We start from the raw sequence: 20,164 nt of genomic DNA, 5'->3' as shown, positions 1-20,164 counted from the left end.
GCACTGGCGTCACCGGCGTGAGGCTCTTCCGAAACGCCAACAATTAGATACAAGCTCAGCAGCCACGCAGCCACAGTTGCGCAAATTCACTTTGGTTTCGATTTTCAAGTTCGGCGAAGGATGATATAATGCTTGAATTCGTGATTAGAGGGCGAAGTGCTGGCAAGCCTGTCAAGTACGGGGTACCCAGCCCAGTGTTTGATGCAATTTGTCTGGTCCGTGGGAGACATAAGATATGCGCGACTCTGCTACCCCGGGGAAGAATGAGCGCACAGGTCTGTACAATATCAAACAGGTCGCATGCCAAGGAGGGAATATGAGTGGAAATGGAAGTGGAAGTATGTCGAGGGAAGGACGAGGTCGAAGATGAGCAATCACGAGGAGCTTGACCGCCTTAATATTCTGCCTGTTTGTTCCACTTCACCGCCTCCGCTTTCAATTTTTGATCAGCCCACCGCGACATCTCCGGTTCCATTAACATTTGCTAACTTACAACACACCCAAAATGAAGCGCAAGACTGAGGAACGACCTTCGCTTGATGGCAATGGCTTGCCTAATTCCAAAAAGCGTGCACTTTCCACCGAGGAGGCCGTTAGCCGCTTCAGCGATGGATTGTTCGACCCCGCGAAGCAGAAGAACTACACCGATTCTTACGCCAAGTCGAACCCGTACGTTGATAATTATATTTTTATGGGCATTGGCAACTGTTTGCTCGGAAACTGACTCGATATGCTTATTTTCAGTTATTACCACGGCGTCATCCACCCTCTGATCGAACCATCTCTGCTCCGTTCCGTCCGCGATGAAATTCAAGAGCACCTCTCCTTCACCGAGAAGGAAACCGATATTTATAAGATCTTCCAATCAGGCGATCTGGCCAACCTTGACGGTCTTGATGATTCCTCTCTCTCCAAACTGCCGTCTATCTTGAAGCTCCGCGACGCCATGTACTCGGCACGCTTCCGTGAATACTTGTCCTCCGTGACTGGCTCTGGAAAGCTGAGTGGACAGAAGACCGACATGGCGATTAACGTATATAACGAGGGATGCCATCTTCTCTGCCATGACGACGTTATCGGTAGCCGACGTGTCAGTTATATCCTCTACCTGACCGACCCCGACACTCCATGGCAGGAACAATGGGGCGGTGCCTTGCGCCTGTACCCAACAACCACCGAGAAGGATGCCCAGGGCGAGGATGTCAAGATTCCTAGCCCGGATTTCAGCCTCTCCATTCCTCCGGCTTTCAACCAGCTTAGCTTCTTCACCGTTCAGCCAGGTGAAAGCTTCCACGATGTCGAGGAAGTATACCACCCCCGTGAGGACGAGGACAAGTCCAAGAAGCGCGTTCGCATGGCAATCAGCGGCTGGTTCCATATTCCTCAAGAAGGTGAGGATGGCTACGAGGAGGGTTTGGAGGAGAAGCTAGCGGAGCGCAGCAGTTTGGCCCAACTGCAGGGCCGCGGCGACATCTACGATCTGCCGCAGCCGAACCCCATTGCTTGGGAGGAGCCCGAGGTGGAGGGTAAGGGCAAAGGCAAAGTTGAGGAGCAAATAGAGGGCAACGAATTCACAGAGTCCGATCTGGAGTTCTTGGTCAAGTACATTGCGCCCTCATATCTGACCCCCGATATTGCCGAGGAAATGTCAGATTCGTTCGCGAGCGAGTCCTCTCTCAGTTTGGAGCGCTTCCTACATGAGAAGTTTGCTTCTCGGGTCAGCGCGTACATTGAGGAACAAGAGCGGCAATCTCTTCCCACTTCATCAGAGGAAATCAAGTCTCAAACTGGATGGACCGTTGCTCGTCCCCGCACAAGCACCGATACTTGTATCAACAACCTGCACCTGGTGAGACCGAGGATCCCATCAAAGAGATTTTGAACGTCCTATTCCCCTCGCAGCCTTTCCGGAAATGGCTGTCACTTATCACTGGCGTCGATCATCTTACAAGCCACAACTTCCTTGCCCGTCGTTTCCGTCGCGGTGCAGACTACACATTGGCGAGTGGATACGATGCCGAGGAGCCCCGTCTGGAGTTCACCCTTAGCCTCACACCATCATCGGGATGGGAGAAAGAGGTGGAGGAAGAGGAAGAGGATGGCGAGAATGGCCAGGCTCAGTCCAAGCCCAAGGATCAGGCCAACGGCGATGCCGCTGAGCACCCCTCGGTTGGTGGCTATGAGATTTATATGGCTGGCGACGACGAGGAAGATGAAGAGGAGGACGAAGAGAATGCCGATCAGGTACTCCGGCCCAAGGAGAAGAAGAAGGCCGACCCTGCGATCTACCGCTCAGCCGGTGCGGACGAGGACGATGGCATTTTATTCAGCACTCAGGCTGGATGGAACCGTCTTAGCATTGTACTCCGTGACAATGCCACTCTGAAGTTCGTCAAGTACGTCAGTGCAGCCGCCAAGGGTGACCGATGGGATATTACTGGTGATATCGGAGTCCAATTTGAAGAGGGTGATGACGAGAACGACGATGAAGATATGGAAGACCAAGGTGAAGATGAAGAAGAAGAGGACGCAGATGAAGACGAAGACGAAGACGAGGAGGAGGAGTAGATTTTACATTGGCAAGATCGTTACTTAGCCTATTACTAGCCAAAAGTTTGTAGATATTCATCAACCCCCGATTTATGATACCTGTCACCGCGCACTCACGCATTCACATACACACCGGACTACCTTCCGCGTCGATCAATAATTGGTCGAACATGCAATCTCCTTCATCTGCTCCAAGTTCTCCTGCAGAGACTCACACTTCGCCAGAAAGCAACTATAACAATCTGGCCCAAGCGGCAATCGAAGCAGATTCTCTTTCCCGACCCCCATGCCCGTTCCACTCACAACCTCCAGGATCCTTGTTGCAGCCTTGACAGGATCGCCTTGCTGACTTCCATTACTCGACCTGAATGCGCGAACCATATCCTCGACCGGTGTTCCCTCATAGTCCGCCGTCATCCCAGCCTCAGGTGTGACGAACGCCGACAAGAACTTAGTCCTGAAAATGCCAGGCTCTACGATCAGCACGCGGATTCCAAAGGGCCGCAACTCTGCTGCCAGACTCTCTGACACACCTGCAACAATTTGAAACATGTCAGATGAGGACAATCAGATCTTTAACTCTCCTCGTTCTCACTCACCCTCAAGAGCAAACTTTGACCCAGCGTACATGGCACAGCCCGGAAACGCCTCAAATCCAGCACTGCTACTAACATTGACGACAATGCCAGATCTCTGTGCCCGCATAAATGGCAAAACACCTTTCAAGACGCGAATCGGTCCGTACAAGTTCGTGCTGAACTGTGCCTCAATCTCCGCCTCGCTCATGTCTTCAATGCTGCCTAAAAGGGAGTAACCCGCATTATTGACCACCACATCAATCGATGCGCCACCATTCTCGCGGATAATCTCTTCCACGTGGCGGGCTGTGTCGGTCTGTGTTACATCTAGTCTGACCCAGACGCCTCCTAGTTCTGCGATTTGCGGATTCTCCAATGCGGCTTTCTCTGGGTTCCGGGCTGTTGCGAGAACCTTGTTTCCAGCGCGTAGGGCTGACTCGGCGATCGCTGTTCCTAGTCCAGAGGAGGCGCCAGTTACGAGCCAGGTTTGAGAAGGCATTGTGAGGAAGTTGAGTGGGGGCGAAGGCGGGGGACTTGTAGCAGATTGACTCAATTTCTAGATGGTTACAGTCCTTTCCCAGAAAGCAGAATGTTTTCCCAGGGTTTTCTAGTACTTGCGGCATTTTATATCACTCAATGAGGCTTTTTTGGCTACAGCACTAGATGTTTTGGTGTGTGTCACATTACGCGACCGATTAGGAAATCGTCTGCGAGCATGGCATTTTTCAGCCCCGTTCACGCCTTATGATGAAGGGTTTAATATAATTGTTTAAACGATGTTCTAGATCGGAGTTTAGCTTGGAGTTTACAACTTGAGCGCCCGGCGACATACTCCACAGATATGAAAGAGCCATTCTAATTTGATGGACCTCAATGACACACGGCAACGCCCCGGGACCCGAAACCTCACTAGTCTCAACCTAACCCCCTATGAGAAATGAGGGAACACAGAAGTCCAGCTAATACTATCATACGCGTCCTTAGGCAGAAGTCGCAGACCAGCCAACGATATCACCAAGAAGTAAGCCCGAGCCACTGTATACACAATAATAACAGTGAAGAACAAAGGCGCAGCAAAAATATCAAAATCCCCATCTCGAAAGACAAAGAGTATTTTCCGATTTGATCGGACCCCCATCCACCATAGTACCCAGAGCGCGCCCCAAATCGGGGAGGTGACGAGGCAGAGCGCAGAAGTCCGCCACAACCAGCGCTCGATGGGCGTTGGAAACTCGTAGTTCCATGCTGCTAGATGAAGTCCGCCGTACATGACGTTGAACAAAACATGCAGAACTTTGTCGATGGATGGTTCATGACCGACATCCGTGCTCCAGCTGCCCCAGATACTGCGAAAATTGAAATTGCCTGCGCTTTCGCGGAGCACGTCGAGGGGCTGGCTATTCTCATGAACGGATCGGAAGATGTCGCATCCTCTGCATTCCAGAATTCGCAGACCATGGCGAGCATTTGGAGCAATGCCATGCAGGATATAGACATCTTCGTCGGAGGATTCGTCGAATTTAAGATGTTCGATATCGTCAGCATTATATTCTTCCAGTAAGACGGGTAGAGACTTTAATTTCGGAACACAAGGCGGCGGCGCATATCCATTCTCGCCTCTAGAAACGAGAATAACGCGTTCCTTCCAGTATTCCATTCTTTGAACGCGATAATGCTCACAATGCTTGAGATAGAGAGCGTGACTAATACAGTAAAAGTTAAAAAGAGCACCAATGTACTCAATATCCGTCCCCGCCAATTCAATAGACTGGGTCAAATTGTACGGTTTATTAAACCAGATAGCATAAAGCAAGATCGTGCAACCGACGTGGATAGCGGTGTGTGTTTCCAGAGGCGTGACAGTAATTCCCTGAATAAGGCGCGCCACGACCTGTAGCGCGAACCACAGGATTTGAATTAGAACCAGCATTTTAGCGAAAAGGTCTGCTTTGCTGCGTTCCTCGACGTCCGTTGCTTGAATTGACGGCAAATAACCGGTTTTGGCAAGGATCGTGATTCCTTCAGAGGCGACGAGACGACGGATTGTCTTTTCGTGCCCATGGCGATCCGTGTATGTCGTTGTCATGGCGAATCCACCCATTACTGCGAACATGGCCTGTTTTATAACCCATGAGCCTTTGTCGGAGCCGTTGGCTGCGCTAAGTAGAGGGTGGATACTACTCGAGTATCCATTCGAGTGACTGCTCCATTGATCTGATTCAGGGGTCATTGGAGGTGAAAGAATTACCTGTGGTTGGATCAGCTGTGATCAAAATGTTGTTTCTCGAGTCTACTAAAATAAAAAAATGAAAAGGGAATAGATATGGCTTACGGCGTAGCGAATGGCTTGATTCACGTCCATCATTAATCGACGCGCAAGTAGACGCTGGTTCAAAGCCTCGGACATGATAATCTCAGGAAAAATAATGGCGAGAGCCATCAGTCCGAGGCGATGACAGACGGCGCGTCGTAATCGGTACACAAGAGGAACATTCGGATGAACAGCCGTCCAAACACATAGGCCCAGCGTCGACAAACAAGACCAAAGAATATCTGTTGAGCCTCTTCCAAGCGGACTAGGAGTCCATTTCTGAACTTCAGGCATATTATTCGAACCCGTGGCTTATTCCCGATGAACTAATGTCTGGAAATCCGAGAAGCGAGCGAAATGTATAGTTTTATAAACCATCTCACTTACGCGAACCGCAGGGAGTAGCCTAGTTGCACGGAGCAGTGAGAGGTCGAGAGTCGGTGACACTTCGTGGCTAGTTCGGATATCAATGAGTTCGCGGTCGCAGGGCTATTGTCACACCTGATAGAATGCTCAGTGGGACGCCTTGTTCAGAAGCCTCTCTTCGCATCGCCCCAAATATTCTCAGCTTCAGCCTCGAATTGCGGCGTTCTTTCCTGGCTTCAACTTCCATTTCTTTCTTTGCTCCAGGGCTTGGATATGCACATCACAAATGTTGTACCGACCAGACTCCCGATGGACATGGGTTTACTTCTTTTCGAATCTGGCGATGACTATTTTTTCAATGGGTATGCAAGGGTATGCCTTTCCTCTATAAGAAAAGAATAAAAAGCCAAAAAGGAGATGAAGCGACTGGCGGCAACTGTCAGGTGGAATATTGAAACATGAAGGGTGAAATAAGACTCACCGATTAACATGTTCTCCAGGGGCATTATCGGTGTTCTATCCTGGTCCCGGTCCCTTTCGCCTGCATTTCATGCGAGTATTGCCTTGGTCGTCATATCATGCCTTTATCGACAAGTTTTAGTATATGACACTTTGGCTCAGCAGAATATCATCCAGATCGGCGGATTGAGCGTACTGTATGGAATGGATTGCATTTTCAACGGCATGGAATATTCCACCAGCGATTTCACACGCGCAGTCACCCAAGCCAATGCAAAGCCTGATAATAACCCGTCCATTGAATCTCGGACTATGCTAGCAAGAAAGCTTTGTCTCGCCTTGGTCATAGTTATGCCATGTTGGACAGTGTTTTCTGTGTTTCTGGTTTGGAGATTGCAGCGTGAGATGGCTTGGAAGACATTCCGTAAGATGGATGCGGATCTAGTCATGCAGCATAAGTATCGTACTTTTCAGGTGAGTTTCATCCAATGGTGCAGGTATGTACGATTTCTCTACTGAGCTAACTGAATGCTTTTTCAATCCATAATATTAGGTCCTGGTGGCTTTCCTCAAGTTCGACGCCTTCTATGTCCTCGAGTACTTCGTTCAGATCATCATGGTGATTCCAAACTCGGAAGGGCCCCCCATTTGGAATATTTCTAGCTGGGTTACTCCAATGCTTTGGACCATGTTACCCATGTCTTTTTTTCTTCTTCCTCGCTACGGCATATTGTGTTCGACATGAGCATACTCTGAGAACATTTATCATCATGGTAAGTTCTAGCTTCATCTAGGTCCATGGAGTAGATAGCTAAAGATATACCAGGCCTTCTATCTCTGTATATTCCTTGTTATCGGTTGGTTCATCTTCTATTTGCACTCCGCGAGATGGAGCAAACCGAGCGGCTCCCTGAGCTTGTCCTTTTATGGGATCTCCTCTGCCATCTTAGTATTCTGCACTCTGTGTACGACTGCTATGTGCTATAGGAACTTCCACCGCGGCCTCAAGCCTTATATAGGCGGAGGCAAGATGGCTACTCCTCTTGAGGAGAATTTCGAAATGGAGACGCTCAGGAATGATTCATCCACTTCCATGACTGAAGAAGCATGAGATGTTGGCTCGAGGTTTGAATGAACTCGTGTCCAAATCTACGCTGTCTGAAAAGTTAAATGCAAAAAGAAAGAGTGCCATGTTTTATTGCCTTTATTCATGCGTGTACAATGGGGTTTACGTTATGAAATACAGCATAGAGAGCCATCTACCAGGGACTTTGGACTTGAATGGGCCTGATTCATTATTTCAGAAAGGGAACATGTGCTGAAGAAACAATTTATAGCCGATGGACTTTTGAGTCTTATCCCGATCATTTTAATTCAAATTGTAAAGAATACCTGTACCTACTAGGATGTCCCCGGGCGCCCGTCTGGACTGGGCTGGGTTGGCACCTCCGAGTCCCAATTCAGCCTCAGGCACCAATCTCCACCCCCGCGGTATCGAGTCTTTTCTCAGAATCGTATCCATGGACAGAACCTGGGAATAGTATAGAGACTTAGAAAGCCGAATCAACCCCTCCTAACTCTCGTATTCTTCGAACGGGCTTCGGGGCTGTGGAACTTGAAGGGCACGGACCTGAAACCGCCCAAGCGAGATCAGACATATACATCTGTGTCCGTGGATCATTCCGAATCTATTGATCAATTGGACGACCCCTACATAAAAGATTGAGGAAAAACAGGGTTTCAGTCTCGGAAAGTGGTCTATTGGGCTTGAACTGCTTAGACAATGACAATTATTTTAAAGACTCGGAATTAACGAAGTTCCAAGCCGGAGGTCATGAAGACGTAATGCTGGCATTGTGCTGCTCTGCCAGTTACAGTACTAGCAAGTAGTAAGTACTACTCTGTTCCCTCTGACAGGACTGCCACTGGCACCTCTGTAGGCGTCTATACTCGACACACCGTAGTTCAACTTACTCCACAGGCTAATCAAACTGGGACCAGCGGCAGTTAAATCCCATGGACTCGGACAAACAAAGACACAGACCTCACTGCATACCTAGTTAGTACTATTGCCACGAATCTACTCGCCGGAGAAGTGAAACTGAAACAAGCACTCGCACTGTCCCAAGCCCTGGCCCTGACACATGGCTCAACCCTTTGGAGTGGCTAAACGAGTAGCTACATGAGGTCAGTGAAAGGCACATACGAGCGCTCCGTAGTTAGCGAAGTCTCCGGGATGGCATGGGATGGGCTAGCTACAGTACAGAGTAATATTGCAGCAACCCGCGACCAATCTGTCTCACATCGCATAGACCCCAATAATTGATTCCGGAGGTCGGTGGGCTTTAATTTGATCTGATCTGATCTGATCTACCCCCGGGCCTGGCTCCATCCCATCGGATCCCACCCCTTTAGTGTTGACATCGTTTACTTTAGCTAGTACCGATAGTCTGGTTCAGATTACGAACATAGTACGCAGTACGAAGTACGAGGACTTAGTGCTTATGTACCTCGGTGTACATATGGCAAACGCGCCGCAATGCAGCCGAGTGCATCGCAGTGCAGTGCAGTGCAGCGCATCACAAATACACATGGGAGTCAAACATGACGAGTCAGCGTTGCTGGAAAGACGGGTAAGATTTCCCGTGGGAACTCCCAAACATTGTCTCTGGGGCATGGGGAAGGGAGAGTTCATGATCATGATGATCCACGCGAGCGCGCAGGCCAGGGGGTGGAGGGTGGAGGGAGGGGAGTGGAGCCGAGAACAGCACAGCACAACACAGCACAGAGCCAGGGCATTGGGATGGGACGAGGAGTGGGAATTGGATTGGATTGGATGTATGGAGATGCAGGGTGTAATATCCGTAGTTCTGTGCGTAGCGGTAGTACATAGTAGCGGTAGCCGTGCAGAGCAGAGCAGAGCAGTCAACAAGGGGGTAGGTGAAGAAAGGGAGAAGAGGCGGGTAGCATGGAATGATCTACCAATGGAGTTTCTCCGCTTGATCTCCCCAGCTTCGGGGATGAGGCCCGGCTGGCGACGATCAGGAGATCTTATCCGTGGCGCTAATTCATGACGAGGGGGCACTAGTTTTTAAGCCCCTTCGGAGGGGAATAGTGAGGAGAGGAGGATTGAAGGGCGCTCGGTGATCCAGGAAGGGAATGGCACGGAGACATAGTTCGGAGTATGTATGTACTTTGTACTGAGTGATTGTGAGGGTGGTGGTGAGGTGGAGATACGGCACTATTGGAGACGCCGCAAGGCAAAAAAAAAAAAAAAAACCCCAAAACCCAAAAACCAAAAAAGAAAAGAGAAAATAGAAAACAGCCCCCAAAAGGCGTGGTTCACGCACGAACCACGAACCATGAACGACCGAGCATGAACCACGAACCACGCTGCTGGCGTGGCCCATGGATCAGTGAGGATAGACCATCTGGAATGGGCGGGATGGGCATGGGCATGGGGGGGCCCGCGCGCCCGAACCCACACGAAATTTATTGCATAACTCGATCACAGATCAGATCAGATCGTGGTGACATTGGTCCATCCCTTGAAATTTAATACGAGTCGGCAGTTTTGGCTCTGCTTTTTGCGGTCAGTCCCGTTTTGCCGGCTATAGTGGACTCATACGGAGTACGGAGTACTACCAGGTGCTGAGATATTCCGGGGGAAGGCTGCGAGAGATGCTGCCGATACTACAGATACTACAAATACCACCACACTGGAATCTGCACATCCACATCTGCACATCTGCATCGAAGACATCATTAAGGTAGAGGAATGGAAGATTGCTACGGTGTCAAGAGGGTCTGGCATGTACGTGTGTCGATCGATCCAGAGACATTCTGCAAGGCTACGGAGCCATGTGGCATCCCTGTATGATAAGCGCAGACTAAGTCGAAGGACGATACTAGTGGATACGGGGTACTGTATGGAGTAGATACAGCACATGGAGTACGAGTACTCATGTACTTGCACTCGGGAGAGAAGGGAGAGGGAGAGAAGCTGAAACGCGCCACGGTGGTGCAGTATCTTGCTGCCTGTTGAGGAGGATATAGATTACTCCTACTCGTACTGAAATGGAGATCCCAAATAAGGTCGAGCAAATGCCAAGCAGCGAGGGTCACACAGCCTCCGAGGCTAAGCTGGTAGCTAGCAGGTTGGGTTGGGCACTGACACCTAGGGAACTGGAAGAGGCGATCGGTGTTGAGTTGTTGAGGACGGCAGCTGGCCGGTTGGCCTCGAGTGACATTCGGGACGGGTATGTGCATCGCCCGGCCCAGTCGAGGAGCAGATGAGGAGGAGAGGAATGGCCATGGAGAGAGCATGGAGGAGCGGAGTTGACAAGCTTCCAGGCGATCCACGGGCTGTTTGTGTGACCTTGGCGCGGCGATTTAGTTGTGGGCGGTAGTCTCGTATAGTACAATACGGGAAGATGATGGCATGGTCTAGATCTGTCTACTGGTAACAGTTACTTGGTAGTAACTAAGAATAAAAATAGTAATGATAATTGTGAGTTGGATGTATACCGAGTTGAGGGTGAGAATAGGCTCCAGAGATCTGTACTCTACTCTGTCTCTGTACTTGACAGTACAGTACTTTATTACATACAGTACATTACATACAGAGACAGCCACGCAAGGGCCCCGCCTCCACGTGAGTGCCACAAGCGGAGCAGCGCAGAGCTACTCGTACATGGTTAGCAATGGGAGCATGGTACAGGCACCGCTTAGACGGAGTACAGAGAAAAGAGGAGTAGAGTTGCACTGGCAAAGATGAAAATTGAGATTGGAAGATGATGTGAGTAAATGAGGAATATGGTTGACTCCTTAACCACGTTCGTGACGTGAAGACTCTGGTCATGATGTAATACGGGAAAAACGTGTGCTCCTTGCGTCGGCAGGGGGCAGTACCGTACGTACAGTCGAGTACAGGTATGTTATGGAGTATAGGATTGAAGAATATGCTATTTATGTACTATGATTACCCTCTAGACTATATAGTATATCGTAGGTGATACTATACCATCTATACCATCTATAATATATGCTATATGCTAACTACTAGTAACAAGTTGAAGTCTCCTCTGTACAAGAGAGTCTGCAGCCTTGCTTGCCTCGTGGCACAGGTTGCGCGCAGTAGCGGCTTGGCGTATGGTATGGTCAGATTCATACAGTTACACCTATACATTCAGTAATTCAGTAATTCAGTAATTTAGGAGATTCCTATTTTTACCCCTCCGTACCGAGAAGAGAGTACTCGGTCTACTTAGATAGAGTGTAGGATAGTAGTAGTAGGAGGAGGAGTAGTTTACCCTAGAGGGCTAGAGGGGATTGGTACTCGTACTCTCTATCCTATCCTACAGTGGAGTACTGGGGTACTTGGCACTCTGTATCCGCTGTACCATACCATACAGCCCAAAGTCAAAGTTCACAGAAATTAAGAACCCAAAGACCAAAAGACCAAAAGAACCAAAAGAACCAAATCAAAAAGGAAATAAAAAGAAAATACTAAAATAAAAAAGGAAAGAAAAGAAATGCCAAAACAAAACCAGACAGCAGACCCCCCCCCCCCTTCCATCTGCCTTCGTTGGGTTCCATCAGACCTTCCCCGATTTGATTCGACTGAAGATTCTCTCTCCACACTTCAACTCTCCCTCCGCCATGCCTGACTCTGACTTCCCTTGACTTTGACCACTTCCCTCGTTATTTACACGGTCGCTATCTCATTCTTTCCTATATCCAATCCCCTATACTTGATACTTGATACTTTATACTTCTCCTTTCTCTACTCTACTCTACTCTACTCGACTTCTCTTGTTCACCTTCACCTCCCCCATGGACTCCCTCACTCATCGGCCATGGGAGCATCAACCTCACCACCCTCCCTCGGGCCCCCAAACCCCCGCCGCCTCCTCTCAGACTTTGCCCTCTATATCAACCTTGACGGCTAATATGAATGGGGGCTCAGGCCCAGTCCCCACCGAGAAATCCCCTGGCAACGCTTCTCTCAACACCATCGAACGGGACTCGGGGAATTGGTCCATGCCGCAAAGCACAAGTAAGTCGACTCGTCTCGAGGCGGATGGCTTGTCGCATACTGACCAGTTGGACCCGACAGGATCTTCTACCTACTCAACTGCGACCAATGGCACTGCCAATCACCTCAACCAAGTCCATAACCAGAACAACAACTATCCCTCGCTCAACTTTCTCACCTCCACCTCGCAACCATCTCCCAACCGCAATCACATCGTGCCAGACCGGTCGCCCTTCGGTCACGACCAATCGACCACTCCCTCCTCCGCTGGCGCAAATCACCCCTCGCCTGGTTTCCACTCGTCGCAGCCCAATTCCGCCTTGCCCTCGATCAATCAAAACTATGACGCTTCCTCGCAGCGGGGGAGTGTGGTCGACGTCTCCGAGTCGCGACGCAGCAGCGTGGATAGTCGCATGAACCAAGGCATTAGCTCCCTGGCCATCAACCCGGCTTCTCCCTACCACAGCACCAATGCCTCGCAATCCTCAATTGTCTCGAGTCTCCAGCGCGAACGCGGGATCACCAATGATGCAAATTCCTATCGAGGACCGCGATATTCCGGGGCAGCCAGCCCTTGTCGCCCTTGGGACCTCGGCCAAGCGAACTTCGAAATTTCGCTGGCGGTCGCACGGCACCGGCGATTTCTTCGAATCCTCGATCGGAGATTTACAATGCCGAGGCACCAACGGCTGGTATGGCCTACGCCTTTCCCGACCCGGACGTCGCACGATCAAGCTCCATTTCCTCCAACGAGAAGTCCAATCCGCCTTTCTCGAGGAAGGGAAGCACAGCCGAATCACTCAGCAGCTTGTACTCGGAGTCGCGTATGCCGCGGGGACAACATGGTATGTTTTTCTTCTTCTCCCTCGAGGTTGACCACCGATCCTTGTACTAACAACTGGATGTGTAGAACTGCCGCCAAACGTACACCACCACTCTCTACAGCACAAGCAGGTCCGCGACTTGATAGGCGAGGCGGATCCATCCGGAAACACACCCTACAGCCGGACTCCCGAATTACGCGTCACGCATAAACTCGCCGAGAGGAAGCGCCGGAGTGAAATGAAGGACTGTTTCGAAGCTCTCCGCGTGCGCCTTCCCCATGCCCAGAACAACAAGTCGAGCAAATGGGAGACCTTGACTCGAGCGATCGAGTATATCAGCTCGCTAGAGAAATCGGTCGGTCAGATGCGTCGTGAAACTTCCATCCTCCGCAACGAGGTGGACGAACTACGCGCCCAATTGAATCAACAGCAAGGCAATGGGCCTTCGCGATCGGCTTCCATCTACGACCATCCGATGGTATCTACGCCAACGAATGGACAGGCTCCGCCGGGTCCAGTTTTCGCCCAATTCGGGAACGGAGTTCAGCAGATGGAGCAGCAACAGCAACAGCAACAGCAACAGCAACAGCAACAGCAACAGCAACAGCCGCGCACGCTGCCTCCGCTGATGAATGGCTCCGTCGCCCCGATGCAGGGAATTCAGTATACCGATGAGCGACGGTGACGTTGATTGGGAAATCACCGTGCTCACGAATGAGAAATGAACTAGTCATGTTGCACCACGCACGCACACAACACGCCCACGCACCTCCACCGACCACGACCTCCATTTCATATTGTCATCCTATATATCCCTTGTTTTAGATATTGCCCCTCTGGGTATTTTTCGCGACCTGTCTCGAGGCATTGCAGGTCTTTCAGGTCTTTTGCATCGCCATAGCCATTGCCTGTCGAGGCTGGTTGGCTTTCTTTCTTCTACTCTCAGCTACTCGCAGCTACTCTCAGCTTTCATTTTGTCATTTTGTCAGGGCGTGGCTATCTTTTCTTCCAAGCTTCCAATCTTCTTGTGTCACCCATCATACCCGCGCCATCGCTTGCGTCCATTTGCTTTTCCTTTTCTTCTGTCGACCGTTGAATGTCTTCTTCTCGTTCCGCCTCACGGCATTCGTCTCATTTCTGCATGTTTTGGATATGACGGGGTATTGGGAATCGGTATAGGTTCATCATGGGAATGTCTCTTTGCTTCAAGTTCTTTGCTTCCTCATTTGATTAGTGTATTTTGTTTTCTTCTTGTTCTCCTTGGACTCTGTTTCAAGCGTCTCCTCCTCATTGCTCGGAGTGTGTACCAAATATCCCAAAAGGCGTGCGCGGCATGCGATGATATCATTCTGCTTCTCTGCGTTTCTGCTTTCATACGTTGTATACCAAGTTGCTCTGCCATAGGCGCTGTCGAGTGGAATGGAATGGAATTGAATTGAATTGGCCGAGCCATTATCGCCAGTTCTAGATTCATATGGACTCTCGTGGACTCTGCTACCCCCAGCTCTCCGGGGAATTAAACCAAGCGCCTAAGCTCAAAGTAAAATCCAAAGCAAAACCAACTAGTGTCAAAGCTGCAGAATGCCATCTTGTTTCAAGCTAAAAACAAAAAAAACAAAGACAAAAAAAGAAAGGGCCAAAATAGGGTGGTCCATTTAGCAGCCCTCAAAATAGGCCCGATTCTATTTTGGCCGCACCAGTCAGCGATCTCCCTTTAAGCGCCCGCCCACCATAGCGGTTAACCTCAACCTTTCACTTCCCCCAAGACTTATTACAGTATCCAATGGAATTGTCTCCTGCTCTCCCACCCCTGCCGATCTTGATTGCCTTTGTTTGAGATCGCTGCAGAACATGGATTTGCCAGCGAATTCATTGGCCAGCGCACCCTGGTGGCCTGTCGGTGATGGCCCGTTTACTTGACGTCTGCTATGCAGTGCGCAGAGCAGCGCATAGCATAGCACAGCAGAACAGAGCTCTTTTCTTCCGACGCTGGCCACTTTGACTCATCTGTTTATTTTCCGTTCTTCTTTGCATTTGGTCTCGACTTTCATTTCTCGTCTCTTCTTTTTCTTCTCTTCTCTTCTCTTCGTTTTTATTTTTCCGTCTCTGCTCCCAACCAGTGAATGCATCCCCGGGCGTTTCTTTGTCGTGTGCATTGTTTCAGGCGCCACTGTCTTCGGTTCACATATTAATAGATCGACTATCTCTTTGTTTCCTCCTATTGACTCCTGAGCGTCCCCCCTTCATGGTATGCGATAGTCGACACTTCTCTGCACTGCAGCACTGACAAACAAACTAACCGCCCCAACCATAACACGCAGTCCTACGATCCCAGCATCACCATCACCACCATCACAGAATGGTCTTCAATCGACAAAAGCAAAAGCCAGCAGATCTTCAAGTGCCTGTCGTCCCAACATTCCCTCTTTCTTCGCCCATCAGCGAAGAAATCGAGAGTCCGTCATGTTCGTCTGCAGAGGATCGAGATCTAGAGCGCACTCGACCATTCGACTTCCTCGTCAAAGCGACTAGACACAAGGTCGAGAAACGGCAGGCCCTGGCTCGTGAGATATCGTCCTTGGGTTTATCCCATCGAGATCGAGATCGGCATGGCGAGGCTACGGGTCCAGGAACCAGACTCAGTATGCGCGGTATCACCAAGAAGAAAAAGAATGCCTCGAAACCGGTTGGGTTGAATCTGGTTACGGATTTTACACTTGCAGCGCCGCCAAAGAAACAGAAGCAGAAGGATAAGGAGCAGGAGAAGGAGAGGGGGAGGAAAATGTGCCCGCTCCATTTGTCGACTTGAATGATTTGAAGCAGTTGTCCATGGCTCGTGGAAAGGAGCGGACGGAGCAAAAAGAGCAGACAAATCCATTTCTGAAAGACGTTCCTCGATCACTGCCTCTGCAGCAGCAGCAGAAGCAACTAGTCGATACAAACAATGACTCCCCTCAGACTCACCTCAACCCATTCCTCGATCCCAATCTCCAGGACCCATTCAGCGATGGTCTTTCTCCCTCCGACCGAAATGTCATGATAGGTTTGACAGTACCATATCTCGATTCATCATATCGACCAAAGGAAACCGATGGCACAGGTGACCAACACACACCACTCACACCCTCCATAATCGTAACACCAGCCCGTGAAGATGCGCCATGGTCAGCACCCATTCCAGAAACCCTACGTCCACGCGCAGCATCCAGCATCTACTCCCGACCGATCTCTCGAGTAGTGGGAAATGAATCAAATATACCACCAGTCCCAGCCATCCCCGAGGCACACAAGAAAGGCCTCGGCTCGGATTTCCTGAGCGCCCATTTAAACGCAATGACAAGAAAGCACCGCTCAATGTCCGCCGATACAATCTTCGAAGACGCAGACGTGAGCAGTCCCGAAGACTCACACCCTCGAGGACATTCACATGTATCCATCGACGACAACAACCAAGTCCCCCTCGCCAGTCGCCTCAGTGTCAACACTCAAGCAAGTCGTCCCGAATCGCAAGGATGGTGGACATACCTCCTTCTCCCCACTCCTCAGCAAGAAGTCACCATTCAGTCCGAGCTTTCCTCGCGATGCACTGGTTTCCCCATCAACGAAGAGTACACGGGAATGGTGGGACGAGAAGGAGAAAGAGACCTCCCACTTTTCACCAGATACCCCGCAAACAGCAGTGATAAACTGGGACGAAGGGAACAAGAATCTCGAACAGTCGCGCTCCTTGGACAATGACGAAGCGACAATCGTTCAGAAACGCCAAACAGTACTCTCAACGATGTTCCCCGATGGAACGATCCAAGGCGAAGCAGCGGAATACTATCAAGCCTGCGCCCACGAACTATTCAGCAAAACACCTTTCTTCGAGTGCTATAACCACATCTGCTCTATCACACCACCCGGAGCCATTATATCGCCTGCAGATTCATGTCCGGGAGAAACGCGCGATAGAGGGCTCATCTTTGCCGAAGCTCACGGTGACAATGCAGCGGAAGCTGGGAAGGATCGTGGAATTGCGACTTCGGAGGGAGGAACGAAAGGTTTACTTATTGATGTTGACTCACCGAAGCCAGACGAACATACGAAGGAGGTGGCGGTCTCTTCGCCGGCGTCAAGCTCCAGCTCGGATTCTTGGGACTCGCCTTTGAGGGAGGATAAGGATGATGAGAAACATTTCCCTGTACCGACGCAGGATTCGTCGAGGGGTCTCGTTCCAGAGCCGCAATCACAGCCACAGGCTCAGCCGGAGCAGGTTCAACCACCTGTGCCGGAACCCTTTCAACCTCCTCCCCAAGCTCCTGTCTATCAGCCGCCTCTGCAGGAACCTATAGCACCACCGGCTCCAGCACCAGCGCCTATCTACCAACCTCCGGCTCCCGAACCTGTACCGCCACCTCCAATGCCTCCTCAAGAGATACCCCCAGCCCAACCTCCACAGATCATACACAATTATTATGGAGCACCTCAAGAGCCGGCACCTATGCAGCAGCCTGTTCCTAATTATGGGCCTGTTTTCCCTCCACATAATGAAATGCCACCACCCCAGCAATTCCAGCCGGAACCACAACAGTTTCATCCTCAACCGCAAGCTCAGGTATCTGACTGGCCAAGAGCTCCTCCTCTTGCTACAGATCGGGGTTTGGGACAAGAGAGATCCGAGGACACTGTGTCTGACCCGCCAGCACATTCAAACGAACCCATCTCTCCAGGCTTCCAACGTGCAGCGGCAGGCCCAGGTGCTATCCAGCTATCCGAAGTGAGTCGCAGCGGGAACCACGAGACGAGCCGTGATACGAACCATGATATCAACGCACCAGCTCCGGCATATACTCAATACCCCAGGGAAGATCACCAAGAAGTCCGTCTCCCTCCACAGTACGATCTACACCATGCACCAGGCACATCAGAAATGAACCCCGATGGCCGGGTAGCCCCGATGGAAGCCCGACGCCGCAGACTAGAACGTGAAGACGCAGCCGGGAGAAAAGTCGGTGGATTCTGGCGCGGCCGCGGCTGTTTCAGCAACAAAGGTTGTTTTGGACGACCAGGGCGAGAAGGCCGTCTCCGAAGACGATGGTATCTAGGAATATGTACCTTATTCCTAATAATCATCATCGTTGCAATCGTTCTCGCAACAACCCTGACCAGAAAAGGAGACGATACCCCCGTCCAGTCCAACTGGCTCAACCTAACCGGCTACCCACCCATGCCAACTGGAATCGCCACGATCGCAGGCACAGAGACCCAAGATTCGACATCGACATGTATCCAGCCCTCGTCACTATGGAGCTGCGCTCTGCCAAAGGACCAACAATCCGATAACAAGCCCTACAAAGGCGACGAGCCTACCTTTCGCATCCAAATCCTCTTCCGAAACGGCTCATACGAGAACAGCACCGCCGTCAGCACATCTTCACGAAAATTCCGCCGTGGAGAAATCGACTGGACTCCATCGCCAGAAACACCCGCTCTGGCCGAACAGTCCTTTCTGGGAAATACCACAGACGGAAACTCAGCACCCTACGTCGGCGAAGAAACACCCTTCTACATGACCATCCTCTCCCCAGCACACCTATCCACAGCAGATATCTACCGAAGAGCCAATTCCTCCTCAACCTCAACCTCAAATTCAACCTCCACCGGAATAAAAGCCTCAAACCTTACAAACATCTTCCCACCACCACAAGAATCAAACAACGGAACCCCATCCCCAGCAACCCTCTACCCCCTCGTCTCCTCCCAACCAATTCGCCTCTACAACCGCAACAAAGACAACGAACACTACGGCTTTTACACATACTACGACAAATCAATCTTCCTCTCCTCAAGATCCCCACTAGACAACAGTCCCATAGACAAAAACACCGACGACACCGATGGCGGAAGTACACAATCCGACTCCGTGACCCGGTGTACCTGGTCCCAAACGCGCTTTCTTGTGCAAATTTGGACGAGACCAGATCGGATGAACAGGAATTTACTTCCCGCTAATGGGGGTGGTGGTGGTGCGGGGAGCACAGGCACAAGCACGACCGCATCTAGTTCAACGGCAACGGCAACATCGTCGACGGCAACATCATCCTCCTCAGCAACGGATTATACTCGACCCGGTTCATTCCCGTACCCAGTCACAATCACACTGGATAGACACGGCGGCGATGAAGTGAAGAAATTAGTTTATTGTTATGGGCTTCTAGATGGCGGGGAGAAATATAATGTTACGGAAAAATTGCTGCAGGTTGAGGATCGGGGTGTTGGGGGGGGACTTTGGTTAATCCTGTCACCGGGGGTGATAAAAATGATCAACTTCCGGGGATTGATGGGGGAGTGGAGGGTGTGGGTGTGAGTGGGTTAATTGGATTTCGACGGGGTAGATGGATGGGATATGTCTTCTTGTTGTATTTTAGTTTACTTTTGGGGGTATTTTGTTTAGAATGAAAAGTCATTTGATGGTTCTCATTTGAATAAATCCTAGTATATACGAGTATACTCCATCGCATCGGACCTGCAGCGTCTTGTGAAGCCGCCGTCACCCCCGTGAGCACGACAACTCGATACCGCCGTATTGTGCCTTCCATATAAACTAGTAAACCTTCAAGTTCCAAGGTTCTCTCTCCTCCGACCAACACCTCCACCCTCCATTCTGTTCCCTTTCAACACATCCTTTGCGCTTCAGCGTGATGCAAATCGTTCAAATTATTTGCGATTTTGATCCTGGTACGTCGTGTTAACAAATCCCTGCGACTTGTGTTTTGACTAGGTTTGCGTAGCTGATTGATTCAAGCTGTTCTTCGCCTATGCCAAACATCCTTTCCTCCCACCGTCAACGACTGCCCCATTCTTCGCAAATCCGAGAGCAGATCTCAATCGTGATCCTCCCAAATAACAAGCCCGCTTCTTGCAACAAAATTTGCGGGGTTGCTTCAAGAACGGGGTTATGCGGGGATGTGCCGGGGTCGACAATTTCAAAGGGAATATCAACGACCTCGATTCCTCCCCGTGCACGGCATGCAAGTCCAATCACCTTCACGGCAAC

General features: G+C 50.5%; 9 protein-coding genes across 9 annotated transcripts; 7 read left to right on the top strand and 2 right to left on the bottom strand.

The window, feature by feature from the left end:
* Positions 1–505: 505 nt before the first annotated feature.
* On the top strand, positions 506–2,568 carry N7509_004298 (oxidative DNA demethylase; the record flags this gene model as incomplete). Its single annotated transcript, XM_056628935.1, has 3 exons — positions 506–669; positions 745–1,849; positions 1,903–2,568. The coding sequence occupies 3 exons, from the start codon at positions 506–508 to the stop codon at positions 2,566–2,568; spliced, it is 1,935 nt and encodes a 644-aa protein (XP_056491669.1).
* Positions 2,569–2,703: 135 nt separating this feature from the next.
* On the bottom strand, positions 2,704–3,627 carry N7509_004297 (SDR family oxidoreductase; the record flags this gene model as incomplete). Its single annotated transcript, XM_056628934.1, has 2 exons — positions 2,704–3,083; positions 3,150–3,627. 2 exons carry the CDS (start codon positions 3,625–3,627, stop codon positions 2,704–2,706), a joined length of 858 nt encoding a protein of 285 aa, XP_056491668.1.
* A 429-nt stretch (positions 3,628–4,056) lies between these two features.
* On the bottom strand, positions 4,057–5,733 carry N7509_004296 (uncharacterized protein; the record flags this gene model as incomplete). The annotated part of the gene is made up of 2 exons (XM_056628933.1): positions 4,057–5,376; positions 5,461–5,733. 2 exons carry the CDS (start codon positions 5,731–5,733, stop codon positions 4,057–4,059), a joined length of 1,593 nt encoding a protein of 530 aa, XP_056491667.1.
* Positions 5,734–6,294: 561 nt separating this feature from the next.
* On the top strand, positions 6,295–7,079 carry N7509_004295 (uncharacterized protein; the record flags this gene model as incomplete). The annotated part of the gene is made up of 3 exons (XM_056628932.1): positions 6,295–6,738; positions 6,818–6,883; positions 7,059–7,079. 3 exons carry the CDS (start codon positions 6,295–6,297, stop codon positions 7,077–7,079), a joined length of 531 nt encoding a protein of 176 aa, XP_056491666.1.
* Positions 7,080–10,341: 3,262 nt separating this feature from the next.
* Positions 10,342–10,606, top strand: N7509_004294 (uncharacterized protein; the record flags this gene model as incomplete). The annotated part of the gene is made up of 2 exons (XM_056628931.1): positions 10,342–10,523; positions 10,546–10,606. The coding sequence occupies 2 exons, from the start codon at positions 10,342–10,344 to the stop codon at positions 10,604–10,606; spliced, it is 243 nt and encodes an 80-aa protein (XP_056491665.1).
* A 1,493-nt stretch (positions 10,607–12,099) lies between these two features.
* N7509_004293 (uncharacterized protein) lies at positions 12,100–13,810 on the top strand (the record flags this gene model as incomplete). The annotated part of the gene is made up of 3 exons (XM_056628930.1): positions 12,100–12,792; positions 12,873–13,146; positions 13,212–13,810. 3 exons carry the CDS (start codon positions 12,100–12,102, stop codon positions 13,808–13,810), a joined length of 1,566 nt encoding a protein of 521 aa, XP_056491664.1.
* A 1,674-nt stretch (positions 13,811–15,484) lies between these two features.
* Positions 15,485–15,934, top strand: N7509_004292 (uncharacterized protein; the record flags this gene model as incomplete). Its single annotated transcript, XM_056628929.1, has 1 exon — positions 15,485–15,934. The coding sequence occupies one exon, from the start codon at positions 15,485–15,487 to the stop codon at positions 15,932–15,934; it is 450 nt and encodes a 149-aa protein (XP_056491663.1).
* A 20-nt stretch (positions 15,935–15,954) lies between these two features.
* On the top strand, positions 15,955–16,863 carry N7509_004291 (uncharacterized protein; the record flags this gene model as incomplete). The annotated part of the gene is made up of 1 exon (XM_056628928.1): positions 15,955–16,863. One exon carries the CDS (start codon positions 15,955–15,957, stop codon positions 16,861–16,863), a length of 909 nt encoding a protein of 302 aa, XP_056491662.1.
* Positions 16,864–16,906: 43 nt separating this feature from the next.
* Positions 16,907–19,474, top strand: N7509_004290 (uncharacterized protein; the record flags this gene model as incomplete). Its single annotated transcript, XM_056628927.1, has 1 exon — positions 16,907–19,474. One exon carries the CDS (start codon positions 16,907–16,909, stop codon positions 19,472–19,474), a length of 2,568 nt encoding a protein of 855 aa, XP_056491661.1.
* Between the last annotated feature and the right edge of the window lie 690 nt (positions 19,475–20,164).

Source organism: Penicillium cosmopolitanum (assembly GCF_028827165.1).
Source record: "Penicillium cosmopolitanum strain IBT 29677 chromosome Unknown utg000005l:1.0-4006212.0:1.0-4009387.0, whole genome shotgun sequence".
Lineage (NCBI taxonomy): Eukaryota > Fungi > Ascomycota > Eurotiomycetes > Eurotiales > Aspergillaceae > Penicillium > Penicillium cosmopolitanum.
This window is presented reverse-complemented; position numbering and strand designations above follow the sequence as displayed.